Source organism: Equus caballus, chromosome 13 (assembly GCF_041296265.1).
Source record: "Equus caballus isolate H_3958 breed thoroughbred chromosome 13, TB-T2T, whole genome shotgun sequence".
NCBI lineage: Eukaryota > Metazoa > Chordata > Mammalia > Perissodactyla > Equidae > Equus > Equus caballus.
This window is the reverse complement of record NC_091696.1, coordinates 9,247,195-9,260,030: the sequence shown is the minus strand read 5'-3', so window position 1 is coordinate 9,260,030 and position 12,836 is coordinate 9,247,195. Positions and strand designations below refer to the sequence as shown.

The window sequence follows — 12,836 nt, the reverse complement described above, 5'->3', positions numbered from 1 at the left end:
CGCCCTCCTCCTTCTCTCTATGGGGCTGCAGCTGGGTAGAGACTCATGGCCGCTTTCCTCTCACTGAAGACCCTGAGCTGTGCTGCTGCCGACCCCTCCCCTGGGATGAGAGAGAGAGACAGAGACTGGGAGACACTGAGGGAACCAGAGCAAAGGAAGAGAGTGAGAGACAGAGAGAGACAGAGACTGATGCCTAAGGAGATGCCAAGGGGGCTGGCAGAGGCAGGGAGTTGAGGTGGGAGAGGAGAGGCTCCAGCCAAGGTCAGGACCACGCCCTTCAGCATGAAGATGGGGGCTGGGGATCTATATCAGGCTCTCTTTGCACTGACAACAAGGAAGCCTCTTTTGAAACACAGGAAAAGGAGAAGCCAGACTGATGAAGGAAGTGCTGGTCACTTGGGGGTGGGCACGTTTGAGGAAGCCTCCCACCCTCCCTCTGTCCTGTAGAGAAGGCTGATCCTTGCTCTCCAGATGCCAAGATTTCCCTCAGGTGACCCCTCCATAGGGCCTCCCTACAGTGCTGCTTGTCTTCTCATCTCCCTGGAGGAGAGCAGGGCGGTGGGGCTGCCCCTGCTGCTGCTGCTGCTGCTGGCATCTTTGCAGGCTGGTGAGTAGCTGGGACCACCCTGGCTCTGCCTGAGGCCATGGGAGGAGTCCCTGGAAGGGGCTGTCTGGGGTTGCCAGCCAGGCCTCCCACCCCTAACTAAGGGCTGTTCCCGCAGTGCTGGGTCCCCTCCAGCCCCTCACCTCCTCCCTATCCCAAGCCTGGAGAGGGGTCATCCAGGCCAGAGGGCCTGTCCTACCATCTGTCACCCTAATGCCCGTGGGCGAAGGTGCCAGACCCCCTGGGGTTATCTTTGTCTCTCCCAATGGCTTCAAACTCTCTCCTCCTCCCTCTCTCCTCTAGGTAGCTTGCCAGGATCCAATCCAAAGACTGGCTATGGGGTCGACCAACCAGAGCACCTCTCAGCCCCCCAGGGTGGCTCCATCCACATCCCCTTCTCCTTCAATCGCCCCTGGGAGTTAACCGAGGTTCACAACTTGAGTATATCCTGGAGACGGAAGCACTTCCATGGGGAGTTCATCTACAACATGACCCCTCGTTTCATCCATAAGGATTATGAGAACCGGCTCTTCCTGAACTGGAGGGAGGGTTCAAAGACCGGCTTCCTCCAGATCTCGAACCTGCGGAGGGAGGACGAGAGTATCTACTTCTGCCGTGTCCAGTTGAACACACTGATTGGCCGCAGGGAGGTGTGGCAGTCCATCCTGGGGACCAACCTCACGATCACCCGCGGTGAGTCCAGCTGCCCTGGCAGCTGCCACGCCCACCCCACTGAGGCTCCTGCAGGCCACAGACACCCTCATCCCCCAGGCCTGACCCAGGCCCTCTCTCCCTGACCCTTCTCTCAAACTCCTCTCCCTCTCTCCTCCAACACTCTTCCCCAGGCCTCTGACAACTTTACCCTTTTCACCTAAATCTTCTCCAAACCTGGGCTGCCTTCCTTTCCACTTCTCCTCATTGCCCCCTCCAGGTCCAGCCCCCATCCTCACTCCCCAGGCCTCAGCATCTCCCAGGCTCCCCAGTTATCCTCCTTTCTTGCTCTAAGCTGGGGCTCTAGCCCTGCCCCTTCCCTCCCCCTACAATGGGGAACATGAGTTCTCCAGATGTGCCGTGCCTCCCCTTGTCTCTGTGTGGAACTCCAGTTTGCCCCTTATCGTCTCCCCACAGCCAGGAGCTCAGCCCAGCACACACAGTTGGTCCCTAGTTATGGCCCAAGCAGCCTCTGTCCCCTGGCAATGCCCATCACCTGTTTTCCCGACCTCCCAGCTTCCTCCACTCACCCGGCCCCACAGAACATGGCCCTCAACTCTCCTGCCTCAGTCCTTCCTCTTTTTTCTACTTTCCCATCTCCCTCTTCCCCTGTGTCCATCCTGTTTACCCTCCTTGCCTCCTGCCACCACCTCTCCTTGTGTTGTTCTACTCACATTGTCCCCATTGTCCACTGTGATCCTGTTCCTCTGTGCTGGTCACTAAGAGGCATGTCTGCAGCAGCAATAATGTTCTCAGATAAGAGGACTCAATGCTTGATGCACATAAAAAGCCAACGTATTATGCCACTGGCTTTTGAGAAAAGAAAAAGCTTTACTGGGAAGTCAATCAGCAAGGAGACAGGAAGCAAGGCTCTCACATCTGTCTCACCAGTCCAGGTTTGGGGTGAAGCTTAAGGGATTAAGGAGGGCTGGCTGGTATGTGGAAGCGCTGGCAGGATGAGTTTCAATGGGCGGGTCACAGTTTTCTCTTCTGCTCATGCTCCTGGCTGGCTTGCTGCCCCCGAAAATCAGCTTTAACACTCTGTTGTTGAGATGTAGTCAGTTATAGGAGGTTACCAGGAAAAGCACAATAAATGAGTGAAAAGTTGTTATACAGATTTCAGTCCTTGCCTTCTCCATGGGCAAGAGTTTCTAGAGATTTACCTCATCCTTCTCTTCCTGGCACAGGGAAGGAGACACCCTTACAAATGGAGATTTCTTTTATAAATGTAAATTTTCCTTACAAAAGGGTAACTTCTACTAGGTTTTCAGAGCTTTTTCTGTGTCTGCTATTTCTTAACAATCATCAGCTCAAAATAATCCTTATACCAAAGAGGCATATTTTGGGGTGGCAAATTCTGTTTCTGGTCCTGTGTTTACAAAAACGTCCCCTCCCGCTCACAGTGCACTGTGTCTGGCTGAATGCCTGGGTGTGCATCGCCCCAGTTAACCTGCACTGTGGCCCCACAGTAACAGCAGGTACTACTCTCCTCTTCCCTTTACAGATAGGGAAACCAAGGCTCCCAGAGCCTAAACACCTGCTCAAAGTTACCCTCAGGGTACAGGCGGGATCTGACCCCGGTTTAACCCCAGACCCTCCTCTCTTAACCAATTGCTTGGCCTTACCCACTGACTTGATCATCTTGTTGTCCTGACCTGTTTTAAACCTAATAATCCATGAGTTACATAATACATCTTCCTCTGTTTCTGGGTGGGGCGTGGGAACTTGAACCTGGGTTAACTGTCTCCAGAACAGTTGGGGAGGGATCTCTCCCAGGCGCTGGCAATAGGGGTGCATTGTCTGTAGAAAATCTTTTGGAAAACTAAAGATCCTCTAAGTCGGTTTGCTGTTTATAATGACTTGGGCTGGCAATTCTAAACAATGTCAGTGCTGCATATCTGTTCCCTTGGGAAGGATGCTCTCCATGCCTCCGCTTGTAAACTCCTGCCCCGTCTGCACCACTGGGCTGGTTTTAGGGCAAACAGAAAGTGGCTCATCCTGATTAAGCCTTGGATTTATACTGCCTGTCCCTCCCTGTGTTCCCTTAAGTGGCTTCTGAGAGATGTGGCCTCTCCTTAGGTCCCTCTGCCTCCTTCCTGAATCTTCCTCACTTTTCTCATTTCTCCTCTCAGTCACATTCACTATGAGATTTTTCATCAATAAATTCATTCTTTCAATTAATGCAATTCATTGCATATTTATGATCATTATTTTTAAAGAAATACAAGAAAGTAACAAAAAGACACGTTTTTAATCCAAGTGAAGTACCACCATGCAAGGACATCACACTAAAGGGATATTTGTACTGAATATAAATGATAAGTTTGTGGTTGGCTGATTGATTTTTTTTACATACAGATATTTTATTTTTGTGGCCGAATCAGTTGTTCCCCTTTGTAATTGTTCTCTTTTATTTCTAAGGCCCAAATTCCATACTCCACTGGGGGTTGAAGATATTTTAATTTCTTCTAATTTTTGTATGATTTGATTACATTTCACAATAAAATTCTTTCATATAGTGAGAATTTCTATTCGTGTTATCGCACAAAATTGGGGTTCTCTGCCCAATGCACATAAACAAGCCAATTAATTAGGCAGCAGCCTTGGGAAAAGAGATCAGCTTTATTCTGCAAGATTGATCCGAATGGAGACAGGGGGCATGTGCCCTCAGATCTGTCTCCCCAGTTCAGGATTTGGGGAAAAATTTAAGGTGTTAGAGAGAACAGGCTGGCACATGGAAATGCTGGTGGGACAGGTTTTGATTGGTGGGCTTCAAGCATTTATGCTAAGATTTGAAACATTCATGACAGGGTTATAGACATTATGATGGGGCTCCAAACATTTCTGATGAGATGGGGAAGGAATTTTAACACCAGATCTTCCTGAATGAGGGACCCCTCGCTTTTGATAAGAGTCCGACTTCCGAGTTCTGGTCGTGTCCTGGTCCTTGGGTCCCATAGGGAGGAGAATCTTTGGTTCCAAGGGCGTTTCAGCTCAGGACTTCTTCTTTTGCACATGGCCTGGCTACAGGACTTTGCGTATTTTCTGAATCTTAACCACTCTGTTGATAAGAGATGGGGTCAGCTGAACTGGTCCTGACGGGCCTGCTATTACATAGGTACATGGTGTGAGGTAAAATTAAATTGATCTTTATATCAAGAAACAAATCAATTGTCCCCACCCCATTTATTGAATATTTTTTCTCTCCTCCATTGATTCATAGGCCTGGCTTTTAAGTTCTTTTGTTGACCATTATCCATTTCTGGTCTGTCTGTCCTATTTCACTGGTCTGTCTTCTCTTAAATCACTCCCTCACTGTTATAGTTATTGTGACCTTATCATATTTCAATGGCTGATAAGACTATTTCCAACTTAACCGCATTACTTCTTCCTCAAAAGCTTTATTATTGTTGCCTGCCTGTTCTTTCACGTGGATGTTAGAATAAGTTTCCCCAGTCCTGAGAAAAACATTCGTGGGGGTTTTTTATATCACAATTACATTAAATCTATAAAGCAATTGACAAAAAATGGAAATCAGTGTAATATACAATCTTCCCACCCAGGAATGGGTCCCATTTTATTTCACTCAGGAGACCTTGGGGGTGTTCTTCCAAAGATTATGTAAATATCTCACAAGACTTTTCCTCCATATTCTTTCTTTGTATTAATAATATGCAACATTATTTTTGAATGTTTATTTTTTATAATTTTTATTATAAAGATAAGGCATAAATTCTGGCCAAGCTAGTGGGTTATGTGCACATGTTTACCTCCCTGCCTCCCCAAATTGACTAAAATGACAGCAAAGGCAATTTTTTAAGACAAATATCCACATGGACAGAACTATGTGACCTGGGTGGACAAAAACAAAATTTGGGAAGCTGGAAGCAGATAGACTAGTGTAACTGGCTTAGGAGACCAAAGGAGCTAAACCCTAAGCCATCAGTTGGGAAACCCTGAAGAAAGACGATTTATACTGCAAAACCCCCCAAAGGTCTAGGAATGGCGGCCACAAAGACTCCCAGAAGTGGGACAGAAAAGGGGTCTGAAAACTAGAGGACTAGTTGAAAATCACTTTAAGAAGCAGGAAACCTCCATCCCCCCATCTCCCACCCAGCGGAAGACTGGAGATGGGCTTTCCAGAAAGGATGAACTAGACAGACACTGGGGGGAGTACCCTGGGGATAGTGGGGGCAAGGGTTCAGTATTTAAAACTGGAGATTTGGTGAACTGATGAGATGCTACAGACTTCAACCCCCTCAGATGCCGCCCAGGACTCAGGCAGCCAGGCTGGTGTCCCCCCACCACGGGCAGAAGATCAGGGGATTCTTCTCTGGGAAATCTATCTGATGGGCCAAAAAAGACCTAGAAATCTAACCGATCACCCTACAGCCCACTAACTGACAAGCACTTTCTCCCACCCACACACACAGCTTCCAGTCAGCCGGCTCTCTGCATGCTGGGAGCCAAGGGCACAGGGAGAGTGGGGTCTTGGCCTCACACCAAATCCCCCAGCACTGTGGATGCACCAACGCCTCAGCTGTGTCTGGGATGCCGAGGTTAAACATCCCATTTTAAAATATGCTTAGACTAAACATTTAGGGAAAGCTTCTCCCATGAAAGGCAGAGAGCAAAAGAAACCAAAACAATGGAGGGAAAATAAAACTTTCAAATAACCATCATTGTCAGGAAGTTAAGAGGTCGCATACGTGTCACAAGAAAGAGTGCTTCACAAAGGAGCTTTCCAAACAGTAAAAGAGCACTTGGAAATTAGAGACGTAATAACACGGATGGAAAACTCAATAAAAGGATGGAAAGACAAATTTTTTAGAAATCTCGGAGAAAGTAGAATAAAAGCTCAAAGATTTAGAAACTGTAGCACGTTGAATTGAGGCCCCCAAAGATACGTCCACATCCGAATTTCCAGAACCTGTGAATATTACCTTACATGGTGACAAATGTGACTCAGTTAAGGATTTTGAGATAGGATTTTATCTGGGATGATCTGGGTGGGACCCAAATGCAAACGCCAGTGTCCTTAGAAGAGATGTGCAGAGGGATCTTGACACAGACGGAAGAGCAGGCAGTGTGGCCACGGAGACGGAGACGGGAGTGAGGCGGCCGCCAGGAGCTGGAAGAACAGGGAACAGACCCTCCTCAGAGCCTCCTGAGGGCGTGCAGCCCACTGGCACTCGATCCCCGGCTGCTGTCCTAGGCTGTGGGAGATTGAACTCTGTTGTTGTAAGTCACCCAGACTGTGATGGTCCGTTACAGCAGCCACTGGAAAGTAATACAGAAACTAAAAGGTAAGATAAGGAAAATTGAGGATTGGTCCAGGAGGTCTCACCTCTGACTTAACAAACACTGACTGAGTGCCTGCCATGTGTCAGGTGCTAAGCTGGGCACTGGGCAAACAGCAGTTAAAAACAAAACAAAACAAAAAAGGGCTCAATGATGGAACGTACACTTGAGTGTAGGAAGAAGACTAAAAAAAGCAAAGAAATTAATTCTGCCTGTATGTCAGCTGGTGGTAAAAGGAGAAAAGGAGGAAAAAGAAGCAGAATCAGTGGGATGGAGGTGGCTAGGGTGTTACTCCATTCAGATGGGACAGGGTAGGCCTCTGGGACATTAGTCAGAGTCCTGGCAGGAAAAACCACTCAAACTGGGTAACTGAGGAGAGTTTTGAGTTGGACACAGGGTAGGGAAACCAGTGGGGGATGGTGAGACTCCCGGGAGCAGCCACAGGCCTAAGGAGCAGGGGAGGGAGAAAGTACTGGTACCCAGAGAGGACTGGAGTACATGAGAGGGCCCCAGAGAGGAGCTGTAGCCTCTAGGAAGATGGAGTCAACATGATGGTTAGTTCTAAGTGCCAACTTGACTGGACTAAGGGATGCCCAGATAGCTGGTAAGATATCATTTCTGGTTGTGTCCTAGAGTGAGAGTGTTTTCAGTACAGATGAGCAGTGGATGGGCATCATCTAATCTCTTGAGGGCCCAAACAGAACAAAAGGGTGGAGGAAGGGCAAACTTGCTCTCTGCTTGAGCTGGGACATCCATCTTCTCCTGCCTTCGGACATTGAAGCTCCTGGTCCTCTGGCCTTCAGAATGAGACTAAGACTTAGAACATTGGCCTCTCTGGTTCTCAGGCCTTCAGTTTTGCACTGGAACTACACCATGGGGTTTCCTGGGCCTCCAGCTTACAGATGGCAGATTGTGGGACTTCTCAGCCATCATAATTGTGTGAGCCAATCCCTCATAACAAAACTCTTTCTATATGTCTGTGTATCCTATTGGTTTTATTTCTCTGGAGAACCCTGACTAATACAGTGCCTGTCAGGAAGGGGGACAAGAGCTATGCCCTGAACTACCCTCCTCTCTCTTCTGTCTCCCACTGGTGACTACTACTGGCCACTGAATAGGAACAAGAAAGCAGGAGAGCCAATGAGTGGAGTCCACCAAGACCAGCCTCCAAAGGCACAAAGCAGGGTAGAGAGGGGTTGGGGGCTGGATCTAGAGAAGCCAGCAGAAAATTCCAGCCTAGGCACAGATCTGTAGGAAGTGAGGGAGAGATCTGGAGAAGAATATCTGGTCAAAAGGGAACAGCAAGGGCAAGGCCATGAGGTGGGACAAGTGTGGCTAAAGCAAGATGAAGACACTGAGGGTGGCAGGAGTTGAGATCAGAACAGGCAGTGGGGGCAGGTCCTGTGGTGGCTTTGAAAGTCAGGGGACGAGCTTTCACTCTGAGTGTCACGGGAGCCTGTGAGGGTTTCCTGCAGAGGAGTGCCGTGATCTGATCTACATTGATCTGATCTACATTGTAAAAGTGTCCCTCTGGCTGTCTATGGAGAGTAAGACTACAATGATGAGCAAGATCAAGTGAAGGGAGACCAGTAAGAGATGATGTGGCTTCAACAGGGTGACAGCAAGGGCAGGTGAAAAGTAGCCAGATGCTGGTGATATTGTGAAGACAGAGCAGACAGGATTTGCAGATGATTGGATGTAGGGGGTGAGAAAGAAAGAAGAACCAATGATGATTCTAAGGCTTTTGGCCTGAGCATCTTGAAGAATGGAGTTGCCATTTATTGACAGGGAGAATGGGGGAGGAACAGGTCTGGGAGGGAATCCAGAGTTCTGTTCAGGACATTTTAAATTTGAGATGCTACTGGAGAAAGTAATGGAGGCCATGAGGCAGTGAGATGCAAGCAGTGAGATCTGAGTCTGGAGCACAGAGGGAGATATGGCTGGATGTGTAAATTTGAGGGTCATCAGCATATCGCTGGTAGTTAATGCCCTGGGACTGGAGGAGCTTGTCTGGGAAGTGAGTGTAGACAGAGAGGAGGTCCTAGGACTGAACCGTGACTGGTCCAGGTGGGAAGACAAGGAGGAGCCAACAAAGAAGACTCAGAAGGAGCTGCTAGGGGGGCAGGAGAAAAACCAAGAGAGAAAATATTGTCCCAGAAGCCAAATGAAGACCTGCTTCATGAAAGGGATAAAATTAAATGCTGAGAAGTTGAGTAAGATGGAGAAAATGTGGATGTAAGAGATCTAAATCCTCAGTTTCAATATTGGAAGTGAATAGATACCACCCAAAACAACAAAATCAAGCAACAGCAGTGTGTGCATGTCATTTAGAAATACGAGGTTAATGCCAAAGGAAATAGCTAAAGGTGCTGAAAATAGTTGCCTCTGGGGAGTGGAAAGGAGTGAGGAGGCTTATGCAGGGTCGCTGTTTTTATAAGCTGCGTGGAATTTGCTGACTCTGTAAATTATGTGCCTATACAACTTTGATAAAGATAAATATTGCATTTTGAAAATAATAAAGGTACTGGTAATACTTGCACATAATAAAAAAAAATGCTCAAACGAGACAGACAGGAGTCAAATGAAAAGTAAAATCCTCCTTCTCAACTTTATCTCCCCGGCCACCACCTCCTTCCGTGGAAATGTTCACCTTACAGACATAGATACAGATGTAGATTTAGATGTAGATATAGACATATGACACAGTAGAATCAAACTGCACACTATTCTGCTCTAAACTTGCTGTTTCTACTTCCTGTACCTCAGGTATCCTTCCATTTCAGTACATAGGCATCTGTGCCTGTTTAAAAAATGGCTGCCGGTCTCCCATGTACAGTGTATCACATTTACCTAATCAGTCTCCTATTTAAGGACATTCAGGTTGTTGTCACATCACAAACAAAGCTGCAAAGAGCACCCTTGAACACAGACCTTTGAACACGTGCACAGCATTTCCACGGGATAAATTCCTAGCACTGAAATCACCGGGTCAAAGGGCATGCACGGATCTTTCACATTTTGATAGATAGTCCCACACACATTCCCAAAGGCTGTGCCAACTTATATTCCAGCTGTGTGAAGGTCCTCTTTCCCCAAATCCTCACCAATACTGGGGATTTTCCTCCTCTCAGATCAGTTAAAAAAACACCTATCCTTTGTTGTTTTAATCTGCATCTTTAAAAATTATGAATGGATATTAGCATCAGGGTTATGTTACCATTTTATGAAGTGAACTAGAATTACATAGTTTTCCATATTTCTCTCTGTTCTAGAATCTTCTATGTGGGAATAATCTGTTCCTTAAATTTTTACAAGAATTTACCCATAAAACCTCCTGAACTTAAAATCTTTATGAAAGATAGTTCTTTCATAGCGTTCTTAACATCTTCTTTGTCTACCTGTCAGTTATAGTTTACTATTGCTTAAATCAACTTTTTCAACTTTCTTATTTTTTTAATTGCAGTAACATTGGATTATAACATTATATAGCTTTCAGATGTTCATCGTAATATATTTCAAATTCTGTGTAGATTACATCATGTTCACCACCCAAAAACTAATTATAGTCCATTCCCTCACATGTGAACCTAATCATCCCTTTTGCCCTCCCCCTCTTCCTCTGTGGTAACCACCAATCCAATCTCCATTGTTATGTGTTTGCTTGTCGTTGTTTTCATCTTCTATTTATGAGTGAGATCATACGGTGTTTGATTTTCTCCCTCTGCCTATATTCATTCAGCATAATGCCCTCAAGTTCCACCTATGTTGTCACAAATGGCCAGATTTCATCATTTCTTATTGCTGAGTAGTATTCCATTGTGTATAAATACGACATCTTCTTTATCCATTCATCCCTTGATGGGCCCCTAGGTTGCTTCCAAGTCTTGGCTATTGTGTATAATGCTGCAATGAACATAGGGGTGCATGTATCTTTATGCCTTTGTGTTTTCAAGTTCTTTGGATAAATACCCAGCAGTGGGATAGCTGGATCATATGGTAGATCTATTCTTCATTTTCTGAGGATACTCCATACTGCTTTCCACAGTGGCTGCACCAGTTTGCACTCCCATCAGCAGTGTACAAGCGTTCCCTTCTCTCCACATCCTCTCCAACATTTGTTGTGTCCTGTGTTGTTATTATAGCCATTCTGACCGGAGTGAGGTGATACCTCATTGTAATTTTGATTTGCATTTCCCTGATAGCTAATGATGTTGAACATCTTTTCATATGCCTGTTGGCCATCCGTATATCTTCTTTGGAGAAATCTCTGTTCATATCTTTTGCCCATTTTTTAATTGGTTTGTTGGGTTTTTTGTTGTTGAGATGTGTGAGTTCTTTGTATATTTTGGATACTAACCCCTTATCTGATATATCGTTTGCAAATATCTTCTCCCAATTGTTAGGTTGTCTTTTCATTTTGTTGATGGTTTTCTTTGCTGTGCAGAAGCTTTTTAGTTCAATGTAGTCCCACTGATTCATTTTTATCTTTTGTTTCCATTGTCCGGTCAGACATGGTACTTGAAAATATGCTGCTAAGACCGATGTCAAAGAGCATACTGCTTATATTTTCTTCTAAAAGTTTCATGGTTTTGGGTCTTACATTCAAGTCTTTAATCCATTTTGAGTTGATTTTAGTGCATAGTGTAAGGGAATGGTCTACTTTTATTCTTTTGCATGTGGCTGTCCAGTTTTCCCAACACCATTTATTGAAGAGACTCTCCTTTCTCCATCGTATGCTCTTGGCTCTCTTGTGGAATATTAGCTGTCCATAAATGTGTGGGATTATTTCTGGACTCTCGATTCTGTTCCACTGATCTGTGTGTCTGTTTTTGTGCCAGTACCATGCTGTTTTGGTTGCTATGGCTTTGTAGTATATTTTGAAATCAGGGTGTGTGATACCTCCAGCTTTGTTCTTTTTTCTCAGGAATCCTTTGGCGTCCCAAACTGGCGCTCGGGGTCTTTTGTTGTTCTATATAAATTTTAGGATTCTTTGTTCTATTTCTGTGAAAAATGTTGTTGGAACTTTGATAGGGATTGTGTTGAATCTATAGATTGCCTTAGGAAGTATGGACATTTTAACAATGTTAATTCTGCCAATCTAAGAACATGGAATATCTTTCCATTTCTGTGTGTCTTCTTCAATTTCTTTCAAGAATATTTTATAGTTTTCAGGTTTTGGTTAAGTTTATTCCTAGATATTTTATTCTTTTTGTTGCAGTTGTAAATGGGATTGTATTCTTAATTTCTTTTTCTGCTAGTTCATTGTTAGTATATAGAAATGCAACCAATTTTTGCATGTTTATTTTGCATCCCACAATTTGATTGTATTCATTTATTGTTTCTAAAAGTCTTTTAGTGGATTCTTTAGGGTTTCCTATATATAAAATAATGTCATCTCCAAAGAGTGACAGTTTTGCTTCTTCTTTTTCAATGTGGATCCCTTTTATTGCTTTTTCTTGCCTGATTTCTCTGGCTAGGACTTCCAATACTATGTTAAATAAGAGTAGTGACAGTGGGTGTCCTTGTCTGGTTCCTCTTCTTAGAAGAATAGCTTTCAGTTTTTCTCCATTGAGAATGATGTTTGCTGTGGGTTTGTCATATATGGGCTTTATTATGTTGAGGTATTTTCCTTCTATACCCATTTTATTTAGAGTTTTTATCATAAATGGACGCTATATCTTCTCAAATGCTTTCTCTGCACCTATTGAGATGATCATGTGATTTTTATTCTTCATTTTCTTAATGTAGTGTATCACATTGATAGATTTGCAGATATTGAACCATCCCTGCATCTCTGGAATGAAACCCACTTCATCATGATGTATGATGTTTTTAATGTATCGTTGTATTTGATTTGCTAGTATTTTGTTCAGGATTTTTGCATCAATGTTCATCAGTGATATTGGCCTGTAATTTTCTTTTTTTGTGTTGCCCTTGTCTGGTTTTGACATCAGGATAATGTTGGCTTCGTAGAATGAGTTAGGAAGCCTCCCCTCCTTTTCAATGTTTTGGAAGAGTTTGAGAAGGATAGGTATTAAGTCGTCTTTGAATGTTTGGTGGAATTCACCAGGGAAGCCATCTGGTCCTGGACTTCTAATTTTTGGGAGGTTTTTGATTGCTGTTTTGATCTCCTTACTGGTGATTTGTCTATTCAAATTCTCTACTTCTTCTTGGTCCAGTTTTGGAAGGTTGTGTGTTTCTAAGAATTTATCCATTTCTC

At 44.7% G+C, this 12,836-nt stretch overlaps 1 protein-coding gene across 12 annotated transcripts in view; it reads left to right on the top strand.

Moving 5' to 3' along the window:
• The first annotated feature begins 332 nt into the window (after positions 1–332).
• The window catches only part of LOC111776188 (paired immunoglobulin-like type 2 receptor beta), a 47,699-nt gene continuing 35,195 nt past the window's right edge, over positions 333–12,836 (top strand). For all 12 annotated transcript variants that reach the window (XR_011424261.1, XR_011424266.1, XR_011424260.1 and 9 more), the window contains exons 1-2: positions 333–607; positions 908–1,297. Coding sequence is in view for 2 of the 12 variants with exons in the window: in XM_023655322.2 (XP_023511090.1) it covers positions 472–607; positions 908–1,297 (526 nt within the window). In the remaining 10 variants the exon portion in view is untranslated. The remainder of the gene's footprint in view (positions 608–907; positions 1,298–12,836) is intronic.